Here is a 13,213-nt window from a genome sequence, read left to right as displayed (position 1 = left end):
GCCAATAGCTGAATACAGTGTACAGAGCCAATAGCTATACAGTGTACAGAGTCAATAGCTGTATACAGTGTACAGAGCCAATAGCTGTATACAGTGTACAGAGCCAATAGCTATATACAGTGTACAGAGCCAATAGCTGTATGCAGTGTACAGAGCCAATAGCTGTATACAGTGTACAGAGCCAATAGCTGAATACAGTGTTCAGAGCCAATAGCTGTATACAGTGTACAGAGCCAATAGCTGAATACAGTGTACAGAGCCAATAGCTGAATACAGTGTTCAGAGCCAATAGCTGTATACAGTGTACAGAGCCAATAGCTATATACAGTGTATGGAGCCAATATCTATATACAGAGTACAGGGCCATGGTGCCAGTAAACTGCAGCTCTGCTCCCATTTGCTTCAATATATCCACTATATGGCTTCCAGCAGCCAAATCAGCTTATTGATAATGGTTCCAGATGTCAGATCCCAACCGATCCGATACTGACGACCTTTCCTGTGGATACATTATCAGTATCCATTGCCCGTGACTTTTGGAAAACCCCTTTACTGTCCCTCCTGACCCTACAATGCACACAGAAGCATGGCCTAGCAGCTGTGCATTGGATATAGATCCACAAACTAAAATTTCTGGGTTGAGGAAAATAACTCCGATTGAATCTATTGAATACAGTGTCACATCTGCATCTGATGGGATCCTTGCATGATACTCACCTAGCGCTGTTGACAAACTGACCCCCCAGGTCCCAACAATGACAAAGAATTGCATGTTTGTTTCTTGCCTGTCAGTAATATCTCCAGTGAAATGAATAAAATGTGGACAATGATGGAAACATCTGCACATTCCTATAGCGGCCGGTGTAATGGGGTCTGAAGGAGAACGGCCCTGTCATCACAATGGGGAGACTTACCTAGCACAGGCTGCCGACTGCTCAGGAAATAGGGAGCAATATCAGTAAGGATCTCGGCAGCTGCCAACTTCACTTCAGTCTGGAGTTCATCTCCACAGCAATGAACCACAAGTGCAACCCAGTCCTTCAACTCTGACTCAATGGCCTGAGAAAAAAAAACAGAGAATCATCCTGAGATCCTCCAGATGTTCCTCACAACAATTTATCAAACCACGACCCTTGGTCAGCAATGTAAAAAAAAAGTGTCTGAAGAATTATCTGTTGCAGAAGATATGGGAGTACGGAGGTGATGACAAGAAGACGTCATGTAGAAGAGCTCCGGGGAGTAATGCCCATTGCTTTCCATTATGTTTATCTTACAAAAATAACAAGGTATGGCCGGGTCCCACAGGTCTACTATAGGCCTCAGTGTACCCAATATTATCGCCATCGCTCCTGCATTCAGTGCTATAAGTTCGCACATCTTATAGAGACCAAGATGTAAGAGATAAAATATTGACTCCCTATACTATATAGGGGCTTAGTGGGTGGTGGCGGGGATTTAGGGAGCTGAGGAGCGGGCAAAGGAACTAGAACTTTTAAAGTCCTACCATTGTCTTCCTTCTCCGTTCTATACAGAACAAAGTTACAACAGCCAGAGCTTCTGACAAGGTGTTGTAACCTGATCCTGGAAGCAGTTCTACTGGGATGGATGGAAGAGGGAGAGGTAGGGAGTGCAGAGGGCCGCCTAGACATGGCTCCTGCTTGCTGCTGGGGTGTGACTATGTGCATGTGTCTAGATATAACGTGTATATATGTAAAGTGTATGCAGACATCTTGTACTCACTATAATATGCCCTGAATCATGGAAGTGGTGCCTTCATGCTGGGACCTATCAAGAAGAACAGGGGAGCTTGTGTCCCTCAGTCAGCTTTAAATCTTAGCAGAGCGCCCCGAGCAGGCGTCCAAGGGAACTTACAGAAATAGCAGATCTAATCATGGGCCTTCTACACAGTGCATTACAGTTAGGGGGTCCGGTGACAAATTTTTAGATTGGAGGCCAAGTTAGTGGCCATACATCTTAAGATGGCTATTCCTTCCAAAACTCACATAGGCATGCACACTTGGCAATGCATGTACGTGCAAAGGTATGAAACGTGAACAGTCCATGTGTTACTGTTTTTGGAAAAACACTAGACCCTTCCTTCTTGTCCAGGACAACCCCTTTACTACGAGGGAGAAGGATGTCACACGTGGAGATTTCCTTGTCAATATTATGATAGTAAAGGATTAGAAGTAACCTCCAAACCACTCAAGGCTTAGCAGGACAGGCCTTCTTTGGTCCCTGCGTCTTTACGCCTTGTACGATGCCACTTGCCGCCATCTTTGTTTTTATAAAAATGCCCCCTCCTTGTATCTTGTGGCAATCCTTACATGTCATTCCTAGACCCTGGTGAGTGCATGCTGTCATATATCCATGCTTAGTCACCGTCTTACCTCCTGGGCCTTGCTTGCGAGACTGATGACCAACTTAGATGAGAGCTTTAAGGCTGAGCTCTGGATTTCCACACTGGAAAATAAAAAAAAAAACACTACAGTCTATTTAAAGGGGAAAAAATGCAAATGTTCTCGAGTTTGTATGTCTGAAAACATATGTCCGACCAAAGACTGAACACATTCGGCCATTGTGAGCTGCCGCCGGCGTGACTGTCACGGGCCTTGTATGTGCGGCACCTGAATACACAGGCCTAGAAGACAACAGTTGTTTCCCTGTGTCTGGACGGTCAGCACCAAGCGAGGCTTTCATGAATATAGGATATGGCGTCCGCGTCGGCCTCTACCCCTGACCCGTATAATATGCACGAGGCGATTAAGGAAAGATCCCGCTCGACAACAGGATGGAAGGAAAGCAGCCAAAGTAAAGAATACTGTCATAGTGAATGAACAGCCGTCATCTGAGCGGAGCAGTAACACACCATTGCACATGGCAGCTGCAGTCGGCTTCACATGCGTCTTGTCCAGGCCTCCGCACAACTAAATCAAATATGTGTAAGAGATTCCAGTGAGGTCAGAGCAAATAAGAAGAGAAAACATGTCTCCCATTGTCATGTGGACCTGCGGCTTTAGATTTCAACAGGGCGGTATTATAGGCGAATGGACGTGAAATCCGGGGACCTGCCGTCTGCGCTGTGGGCCGTGGACAGCCAAACTCTCTAAATGAATAAAATACTACGCAAACAAAGAAAAAAAATGATATGTCTATACACACAGTATACTATATACTTACATACACTTACAATGACAATAAACCGCACCCAGCTGGAAAGGGTGGATTGCTGCAAAACTCAGTCTGCAATTCTGTCTCAGGAAGACATGTAATCCATGACAGTTGTGGTCTGGTTAGACTGGGTCTTGCCACAGGAGGGCGTAAAGGAGCCTCTGCCCTATACAACAGTTCTCACAGGCTCCTTTTGGGTAGTGTACTTCTTGGTAAGATCAATAATTGCTAGACGGGTCTCTACAATGCACTTGTGACGTTTTGCCTGGTTGACGGACTTTGAGAGGGGGCGCATCAATGGACCTAGAGAAGCAGGGTGGTCGTCTTAGGTGCCATCAGGGACTAGGAAGTCACAATGTGCCTAAAAACTGACCACAGACAACTATCAGGAGAACCAAGGATGTGTCTGGATGGACTAACCCAGGGGTAGGGAACGTACGGCTCTCCAGCTGTTGCAAAACTACAACTCCCAGCATGCATACTGGCTCTGCTGTTCTGGGAATTCCCATGGAAGTGAATGGAGCATGCTGGGAGTTGTAGTTTCACAGCAGCTGGAGAGCCAAAGGTTCCCTACCCCTGGACTAACCTATAAGACGCCTCCAAGACAAGTGGCACCATGTGTATATTGCAGCCATAACGTGCAGGCTACTGCGGTATCAGGTCAGATAATTGTCCGCTGAGTTGTCAGTCAGGTCTATGGCTGTCCACATGGTCAACGTCAAGGGCAGACAGTCAGTTTGTAGCATGTTATAGGGCAGGAGGAGAAGCATAACCTGACATTTATCCATTTAATCCCTGCTTTTCCTATGTTTAGTAGTCCAGTGGGCGGTCCTACTCTCTGTAGGCACTTTGTCACTACTAGGACCGCCCACTGGACTCCTAAGCTTAGAGAAAGCAAGGATTAAGTAGATAAATACAATGTATACTGTATCTTTAACCTATAAACCTATATATCAATCTGCTCAGCTCCTCCTGCTCTATAACATGTGGCCTGCAGACCAGATGCCATGTCCAATGCCTTTAAGTCAGTCAAACAGGACACATATGTGAATAGAAGTGAATAGAAGTCAATGGCCGGCTGCTCTCATGTTAATAGATCACCAATGACTGAACAAGTCACATCTTTAAAAAGTCATTGCCCACTAGTCCAGTCCATGTGACAGATGGCTGCCATGACAGGAGGTACCAACAATGCCTCGTAAAAGAGGACAGAGCCTCATAAACCCATCTATAGACTATACTGTATACAGCTGTGTATTGTCGCTGTATATTCAATAGGAGATCCTCAATGAGCCGCGGAACATTCCAGCTGATCCTTCATGCCTAAGAAATTGCAATGTGTACTCAGTATATATATATATATATATATATATATATATATATATATATTAACCCCGCCGCGTACACGCTGTACTGCTATCGCTGGAACATGGCGGTGCTAGGAAATCTGCCTGTGAAAAGATTCTCAAAAATAATAGAAAAGGAGAAGAAAAACATAGAAGGGAAGGAGAAAGGGGTTGTGTCAAAAGTGAGTGTTATCGCCGATACAAAGGGACAGCTAGGACTGATCACAGGACCGATCATCAAACTATACCTATCTATCTATCTATCTATCTATCTATCTATCTATCTATCTATCTATCTATCCCTATCTCTCTATCTATCTCTCTATCTATCTATCTATCTATCTATCTATCTATCTATCTATCTATCTATCTATCTATCTATCCCTATCTCCTATCTATCTATCTATCTATCTATCTATCTATCTATCTATCTATCTATCTATCTATCTATCTATCTCCTATCTATCTATCTATCTATCTATCTATCTATCCCTATCTCCTATCTATCTATCTATCTATCTATCTATCTATCTATCTATCTATCTATCTATCTATCTATCTATCCCTATCTATCTATCTATCTATCTATCTATCTATCTATCTATCTATCTCCTATCTATCTATCTATCTATCTATCTATCTATCTATCTATCTATCTATCTATCCCTATCTCCTATCTATCTATCTATCTATCTATCTATCTATCTATCTATCTATCTATCTATCTCCTATCTATCTATCTATCTATCTATCTATCTATCTATCTATCTATCTATCTATCCCTATCTCCTATCTATCTATCTATCTATCTATCTATCTATCTATCTATCTATCTATCTATCTATCTATCTATCCCTATCTCCTATCTATCTATCTATCTATCTATCTATCTATCTATCTATCTATCTATCTATCTATCTATCTATCTATCTATCTATCTATCTATCCCTATCTCCTATCTATCTATCTATCTATCTATCTATCTATCTATCTATCTATCTATCTATCTATCTATCTATCTATCTATCTATCCCTATCTCCTATCTATCTATCAATCAATCTATCAATCAATCAATCTATCTATCTATCTATCTATCTATCTATCTATCTATCTATCTATCTATCTATCTATCTATCTATCTATCTATCTATCCCTATCTCCTATCTATCTATCTATCTATCTATCTATCTATCTATCTATCTATCTATCTATCTATCTATCTCCTATCTATCTATCTATCTATCTATCTCCTATCTATCTATCTATCTATCTATCTCCTATCTATCTATCTATCTATCTATCTATCTATCTATCTCCTATCTATCTATCTATCTATCTATCTATCTCCTATCTATCTATCTATCTATCTATCTATCTATCTATCTATCTATCTATCTATCCCTATCTCCTATCTATCTATCTATCTATCTATCTATCTATCTATCTATCTATCTATCTATCTATCTATCTATCTATCTATCTCCTATCTATCTATCTATCTATCTATCTATCTATCTATCCCTATCTCCTATCTATCTATCTATCTATCTATCTATCTATCTATCTATCTCCTATCTATCTCCTATCTATCTATCTATCTATCTATCTATCTATCTATCTATCTATCTATCATCTATCTATCTATCTATCTATCTATCTATCTATCTATCTCTATCTATCAATCTATCTATCTATCTATCTATCTATCATCTATCTATCTATCTATCTATCATCTATCTATCATCTATCTATCTATCTATCTATCTATCTATCATCTATCTATCATCTATCTATCATCTATCTATCATCTATCTATCTATCTATCTATCTATCTATCTATCTATCTATCTATCTATCTATCTATCTATCTATCTATCTCTATCTATCTATCATCTATCTATCTATCTATCTATCTATCTATCTATCTATCTATCTCCTATCTATCTATCTATCTAGGCCAGGACAAGGTTGGTGGTCAGAGTACATATTCATCTCTGCTTCCCCTGACGTCTCTCCATCAAGGCTCCCGTCCTTTCCGTCCATCTATGGCTCTGACCCTAGGCCGCTAACGTCGGTGGGACCCCATGTAGCTGCAGCCAATGTGGTCATGTGATGGTCAGGACCACAAAGGCTCCGGAGCTACAGCAATGACATCACTTAACTACTGCTGCGGCCAGTGACTGGTTTAAAGTGGGGGCGCCATATTGTCATCAATGGAACATTGGAACCAGAGAATGGTACAGAGCCCCGGGACCCTGAGGCTAACATGGCATTTTCCCCTTCTGAATCTTTGCTTCCATTGCCGAGGTATTGCTCTTTATTTTTCCATTTGCAAATGAACTCTTCGGAGCAATGAGGGTGTTCCTGCTTCATTCTTTGGAGCAATGGCGATGACTTTGTTGCTCCAAAGAGCTTATTTGCACATGGACAAAGATGGCGATACCTTGCAGTGAATCTCCATTCAATTCAGACGAGCCTGACCCATCTATCTGTGCTGGGTTCTGGTGATAGACAATCTTTGTGACACATCACTTTCCCATAGACTTTTGTTACTTTTTGGTTCCGCACCGATCATTAGAGCTTTAAAAGAAGTTGCACCATTCTGTCCCCCAGAAAAGGATTACAGGGGTCTCATAGATGTAAGAAATACATAGGGGTACAATGTGAAACGTAAATCTGTATCACAGCAGACTCATAAAACACAAAAAGTTGGAACAACACGCAATGCGGTGCTAAGAAGCAAACTGTATTCGGTGCTGCTGAACCCATATAACCCCCCCTATGCGCACCCCAGTGCAGGGCCAGGTCTCCTCGCAGGCCCGGGCCAGGCCCCATCCTCTGTTTTCTAAGGCAATTAGCCACTTTAATCACAAGCACAGGCGGCTGCAAGCACTAAATGTCTGCCTGCCGGGAGTATTTACAGCTCCAGCGCCCGCTCTGGCCTTTCTCTCCCCGCACCAGGGTTGTCTAATAAATTGAATTGTGAGGAGATAAGAGCAGGTTTGTATAAATAGCAAAAAGTCCCAGCAACGTGGAATTATAATGTGCAGAGGGCACCGACTGCCAGGGTACAGCACTGCCAAGACGTCACCAGAGGGCAGCGGGCGAGGATCACTGTGCCAGGCTCACACCATTTAACCACTTGTATCACCAAACATATAGGGGAACTTTGTTATTAGGAATAAGGGTGGCTATAGATGAGATACTTATCTGCCATCACACATGCACACTTGGCTCAGCGCCCTCACTAGGGACACAGGCGTATGGCAGCGGCTTATCTCCCTGAGAACAAAAGGACTGGGTGCTGAAATCTAACATGCTCAACATCGGAGGGGTGGACCGCTAAAATAGTGGTTACCTATGGAGCCCAAGGGACCTCATTGACTATAATGGGATCCGTCATTTCATTGGCAGATGCAAAAGTCCTGCAAAATTTCAGGCAAATGTGATGGAGTTTCTAGTGCAAATGTGAACATGTTCTGAGCAGGCTCCCATATGGTAGGTTCATCCGGCACATCCCTACAACAGGCCACAATGAGGTGTATACTGCAACTTTCTTGTGGTTCACTATACAACAGCTATATACAATGCAAGAGTGTCTGATAGATGGCTGGCACACGCAAACACCATGGCACATGCTACTGTCTGCAAGACCCTTGAGATGTGTAGCATCCTGGGATTTTGCAGATTTTTGCTCACGGTTAAAGTTGCAGTTATTGTAGCCACGATGTGTGTAGTATTGGCCGTCTCTATTTTGTGCAGGGCTGTGGTCACATGTAAAAGCCTTTACCGGCTAGACAACCCCTTTAAGGTGACATCACTAGCAGTCACCATTATATTCATGCACATAGGCTGGTTCATTGTCCTAGTGGAGGGCCATACTAACCAGTAGTGCAGTCTATGTACATGGCTACCATTCACAAGGAAGTGGCTGCTTAGCATATAGACAGGTAGGGCTATGTTCACATGGCTTTAAAAACAAGGCACACCTGACAAACCTCAATATGTAACCACTACTGTCCGTTGTTCTGGACCTCTGAACTCAACCAGGTTGAGTTATTTAGATACAGGACTCCGACAGTAAACTAGACCTTTGACCCAGGAAAGGAAAGTCTATGTCCCAGCCTAACCTGACCACCTACCTGTGGCTGGACGTAGACGCTAGGTCTATAATTCTTCTCAACAAATCCTTTGGCTCCATTTGGAAATAATCTTTCGCAATCCCAAGTATCCGCTCAACATCCATCTCATACGAGATCCTCAGGGCCTGGTCAGAGATACAAGAATATGTAACAATAAAGGGTTAACAGTGTTCACATCACAATAAATATAATTTTATAAATTCGAGAGATTACAAGACTGGTTACAGTCATGCACTTCAATAACCCCATGTAATTAGTATTGCTCCTGTAGCCAAATATATGGCTGGACAAAATGGCAATTCTGAAGTCCGAGTCTCAATGGTCAGCTGATGGTTGGGATGGCTCGTATAGAACAAGTAGCCGTCTTCATACGATAATCCGTACAAGGCTTCTTGTGCTCGACTCACTATTCACTATGGAAAGAATTGTGCAGTGTTCATTCCAAAAAATGACGGACGCCACTATGAAACCCTAATATGAGAAACTGGGGCCCCATCGCGTGCCATAGAGATATGACAGATCAGATGCTTCATTTTTCCATGTATTTGCTCCTCTGATGCAGCAAAACTAAAATAATTTACAAATATGTGAACAGAGGCTACAATGCAAAAAGATCCAAAATAAGTAAATGTTTGCAAATTCAGATTTGGCTGCAAAAATCGTACAACCAATGGGAGTGCAGATGTTACTGGATTTACCTGGCATAGACATTCTAGATTCTGTTCCTTCAGTATCACAACAAGGAGAGTCTTCTGAACCTCACGAGACAAGTAGACATCTCCACGGCTTCGCTTCATCCATTGTAACAGAGAGTTGAGCGTCAACAAGCGGACTTCGTGGAATTCCGACCCCAGCGTCCTCTGCACCAAGCCCGACGGGTCCATTTTCATAGAAGGATTGAGGCCTCCAAGATTTGGACCCTGAACATCCATATTTAGGATAGATAAAATGAGCCTGGTGACGCTCTGTAGATACAGGATGAACCCGGGGACAGCGGCGGTGTGTTCCGCTTCTTCTATCAGTTCACAGTCTTCGATGACACGGTGTATGTCTGCCCAGAAATCAGGGCTCGGAGCTGCCAGAGACACAAAGCAAGATTAGGACTCTGTTTACACTTGCATTGGAGGTTATGGTGCTGCATGCATCATAATCCAATGCATAAAATTATGCAAAAACGCTTACGTGTCATAAACACTTACGTGCATTGGGGGTTATAAGGGAGATGGTCCTGAAATTTGAGATGATGAAACATTGCAAGAAAAAAATGCAATGAATAATCTCAATTCCTCCTAAAGTTATTGAGTGAAGAAAGGGAACTAACTAATAACCACCAACACGGTCTCAGGAATAACCTAAAATATTTGCAAGAAGGTCACTGACCATGCTCGTGCAGGTAAAGGGATTTTCCAGGACTATGATACTTATGATCGGTCATCAGTGTTACACCAGTGCAGGTCAACCGCCCACCCAGTGATGTCTATTGGTTTAATGAGCTGCAATACCAAGCATGGCTAATGTATGGCGCTGTGCCTGGTATTCTGTGCAAAAGGCCGTATTGTTCATCTAAAAAAACAGCTGGTCAGCCAGGGAGCCAGGAGTCCAACCCATCTGATCGGAGAGGTCATCAATATTATAGTCCCTGAACACTCTTTAAAATAGCAGCGTGCAATGGACCAACCCTTTCTGCTTCAAGTAATAAGCGGATCAGGTGGTGTTTTGCTTTCGGTACCAGCCTAAAAAAAATAGTATCCCGAATGGTGGACCCAACTGTATCGAGGCTAAGAAGGTCACTAATATGATATTTGGAGGTTTTTGACACCCACTGCCCCCGGTTGTTCTCAGCAGCTGATCCGGATCATGGGGCAGAAAGCAGACAGCGCCGTTCTCTGTGTAGTGGCAGAACTGTGTCACTGCAGCTTAATAAATGGGAGCTGATCTGCAGTACCTGCTTCCTGCTGATCGGTGGAGGTGTTGGTTATCAGACCCCTACCTATCCGATACTTTTTTGCCCAGAAAACCTCTTCAGCCCAGTATTACCTAATAGGACACTTGTTTTTCTAAACAAAACTAATCCACAAATATAGTTTCATATCCCGGTAATTTATCCTAGAGCCACAGAGTCTGCGTCCTTGTCCTGTGCCGACACCTCCACCGCACCTGACACCGTGTTGCTCACGATATCATCTTTATTTGTCTATGCATTGGACAACTGCGGCCGGGCGGTGTATGATGGACCTCGATTAGCATGAAATCTCCATGATCCGGGCACAGACCTGCAATGCCCTTATTAAAATTCATGTAAACATCCTAAAATAGAAGGCACAGACTGATGTAACCCCTGTGACACTTGGTGCGCGCTGATAACCCTCAATGAGGCCGATAGGTTCTAGGAAAACACAATCTATTCCTGGCAATGCCGCCAAGTCTGAACCTTCTGTTTCACCAACGCAGCCATCGTCTAATAGAAAGCAGGACGGACAATATATAAAGGTCTATATCTATGGCTTGGCTCCTGGCTACACTGCAGCGTAGAGTCTGAGGGATTATCCTATCACCAGAAATGTCCTATTTATTCATCCAATTTGAATTTTTGAAGATATTTTAAAGAATATTTTTAAAAAAAAAAAATAAAAAAAAATCATGCAATTTTGATTCAGACCACTAAGCCTAATAATAGATGGACAATTGCCAAATCTGTAGGTGATTTCTTTTGCAGCAGTGACCTCACTTATGCTACAGAAACCATCTTGTGTATGCCCAGAAGTGATGGTAATCCGAAGGAAGAGCCGGAGTACTGGGAGTTAGTGGTGGTGGGTTGTAACAGGAACAGTGCAGGCCATATCTATATCCATTATTATGCGGCACTGTGCTGACCCACTGCTGACACTAAACATCCCTTCATCTCCGCTTTCAATAATGGAGTCTTTTTTTTACTCCATAAAAAAACAGAATACTGAGGAATTTATTGGTGTCCTGTTTTCTTTACCCAAACACCATAAAGCCATAAATGTGTCCAGGGCCGAGTGCCACATGATGGCCATTAGATACACATACATCAATCTACAAAGACAACCCACCAGATAGGGAAGGCTCCCATATCAGGACACTCTTATTTGTGTGGGGGTCTTGAATAGAGGAGGGGTCTGACATTGGAGGTGCTACTCCATTACTGATGGAGACAGCAGAGAAGAACGTTCAGCTGTATCTGCCTCCTCCATTGACTGCAGGGCGCAGAATTGACCCCTGCTCCATGCACTGCAGTGGAGAGAGGCCGGGGACTGGGGACCCGTGTTCTAGTGACTAGTGGGGATACCGGCGATCCTGGGGAGGGGTGACAAATTATTAGAAAACCCCATTTAGGTTAAGGCCACGCATAGGCCAAGGAGTCTAGGAGGCGGAGCTATCAGTGATTGGCAGCGATCTTCACCGATAGGACCGCCTTCTTGACACAGTAATCTCAGGTGCACCAGAGCTTTGAGGGTGCCCAAACATAAGAATACACCAGTGTACAGCATATAGTATGCTATATAGGGTAGGGGCCCTATTACAGATTTTGCATTAGGGCCCATGAACTTCCCCGATACCAAGTGGCGTAAGCAGGAATGGCGGTGCCCCATGGCGAACTTTTGACATGCAAACGTTTTTCAGACCCCAGAGTATAATAATCGGAGACCAACATAAAAACACTGTTACTTACCTATCCCCTGCACTCCTCGGTGGTGTCGGCCATCTTCAATGACATCCAGGACGTCACATGACCCGGGACGCAGGCTTCAGGGACGTCACAGAAGTAGGCCCAAAGCCTGCCTGGAGCCCGGAGAGGTGAGTAACAGTGTTTGTTATGTTCCCTCACCTCCCCTGGGCCTCCGTTTATACTTGTGGGACAGAAAAGATCCCCTGAATATAGTAATAGTGTTTGTGGGGCCTGCGGGATCACGTACCGACCCCGGCCCCTGCCGGTAAGTAAATAGGGCCTGTTACCGTATGAAGTAACTCCAGCCAGTAATGGCCTATAAACAAAACGCAGCGGTAGTGACTGTCGCCGGGCCCCTAATGTCCCGGGCCCTGTGGCAGCCGCTACCTCTGCTACCCTGCCGATACCCATCACGTCTACTATTAGCCTTAGTCCAAACAGACTCTAATCCAAAAACATCCTCCCCCCCCTCACCTGGGCACACGGCATGGAAACTTCTAAGAGCCTGACATGTGTTTGATATAAATCCCTCCGCTACCTTCATTGTTCGCATGTCGGCTTGTTTTTGGCGATTATTAATACAGATGAAGTCACGGGCTTTGATATATTTTTGGGCCGCTGTCAGGTAGAACAATGAGTAGAAGACTTGAAAAACAAAATAGCGAGCCGGGTCATTGTTGTCCTGTCAACAGGTTTAGGCTTCATCTATTATCGTACGCAAGAGAGAAAAGAGCGCGGGATTGTCCGGTTCACTAACCGAGATTTATCACCGTCAGGAAACCCGATAAGTAACGCTACAAAAATATGCAGACGAGTATACGGCTTCTCGCTCCGCTGGATGTTTTTGTATTTCTTTTTA

General features: G+C 43.6%; 1 protein-coding gene across 1 annotated transcript in view; it reads right to left on the bottom strand.

The window, feature by feature from the left end:
- THADA (THADA armadillo repeat containing) overlaps window positions 1-13,213 on the bottom strand; it is a 399,509-nt gene that overhangs the window by 64,412 nt on the left and 321,884 nt on the right. The window contains exons 32-35 of the mRNA XM_075267057.1: window positions 9,359-9,735; window positions 8,661-8,785; window positions 2,391-2,463; window positions 915-1,059 (exon numbers count right to left, since the gene is read on the bottom strand). Coding sequence (XP_075123158.1) covers window positions 915-1,059; window positions 2,391-2,463; window positions 8,661-8,785; window positions 9,359-9,735 — 720 coding nt within the window. The remainder of the gene's footprint in view (window positions 1-914; window positions 1,060-2,390; window positions 2,464-8,660; window positions 8,786-9,358; window positions 9,736-13,213) is intronic.

The sequence above is a fragment of the Leptodactylus fuscus genome, chromosome 3, assembly GCF_031893055.1.
Source record: "Leptodactylus fuscus isolate aLepFus1 chromosome 3, aLepFus1.hap2, whole genome shotgun sequence".
In the NCBI taxonomy this organism is placed as follows: Eukaryota; Metazoa; Chordata; class Amphibia; order Anura; family Leptodactylidae; genus Leptodactylus; species Leptodactylus fuscus.
Note: the sequence above shows the minus strand (reverse complement) of the source record. Positions and strands in the feature narration are given on the sequence as shown.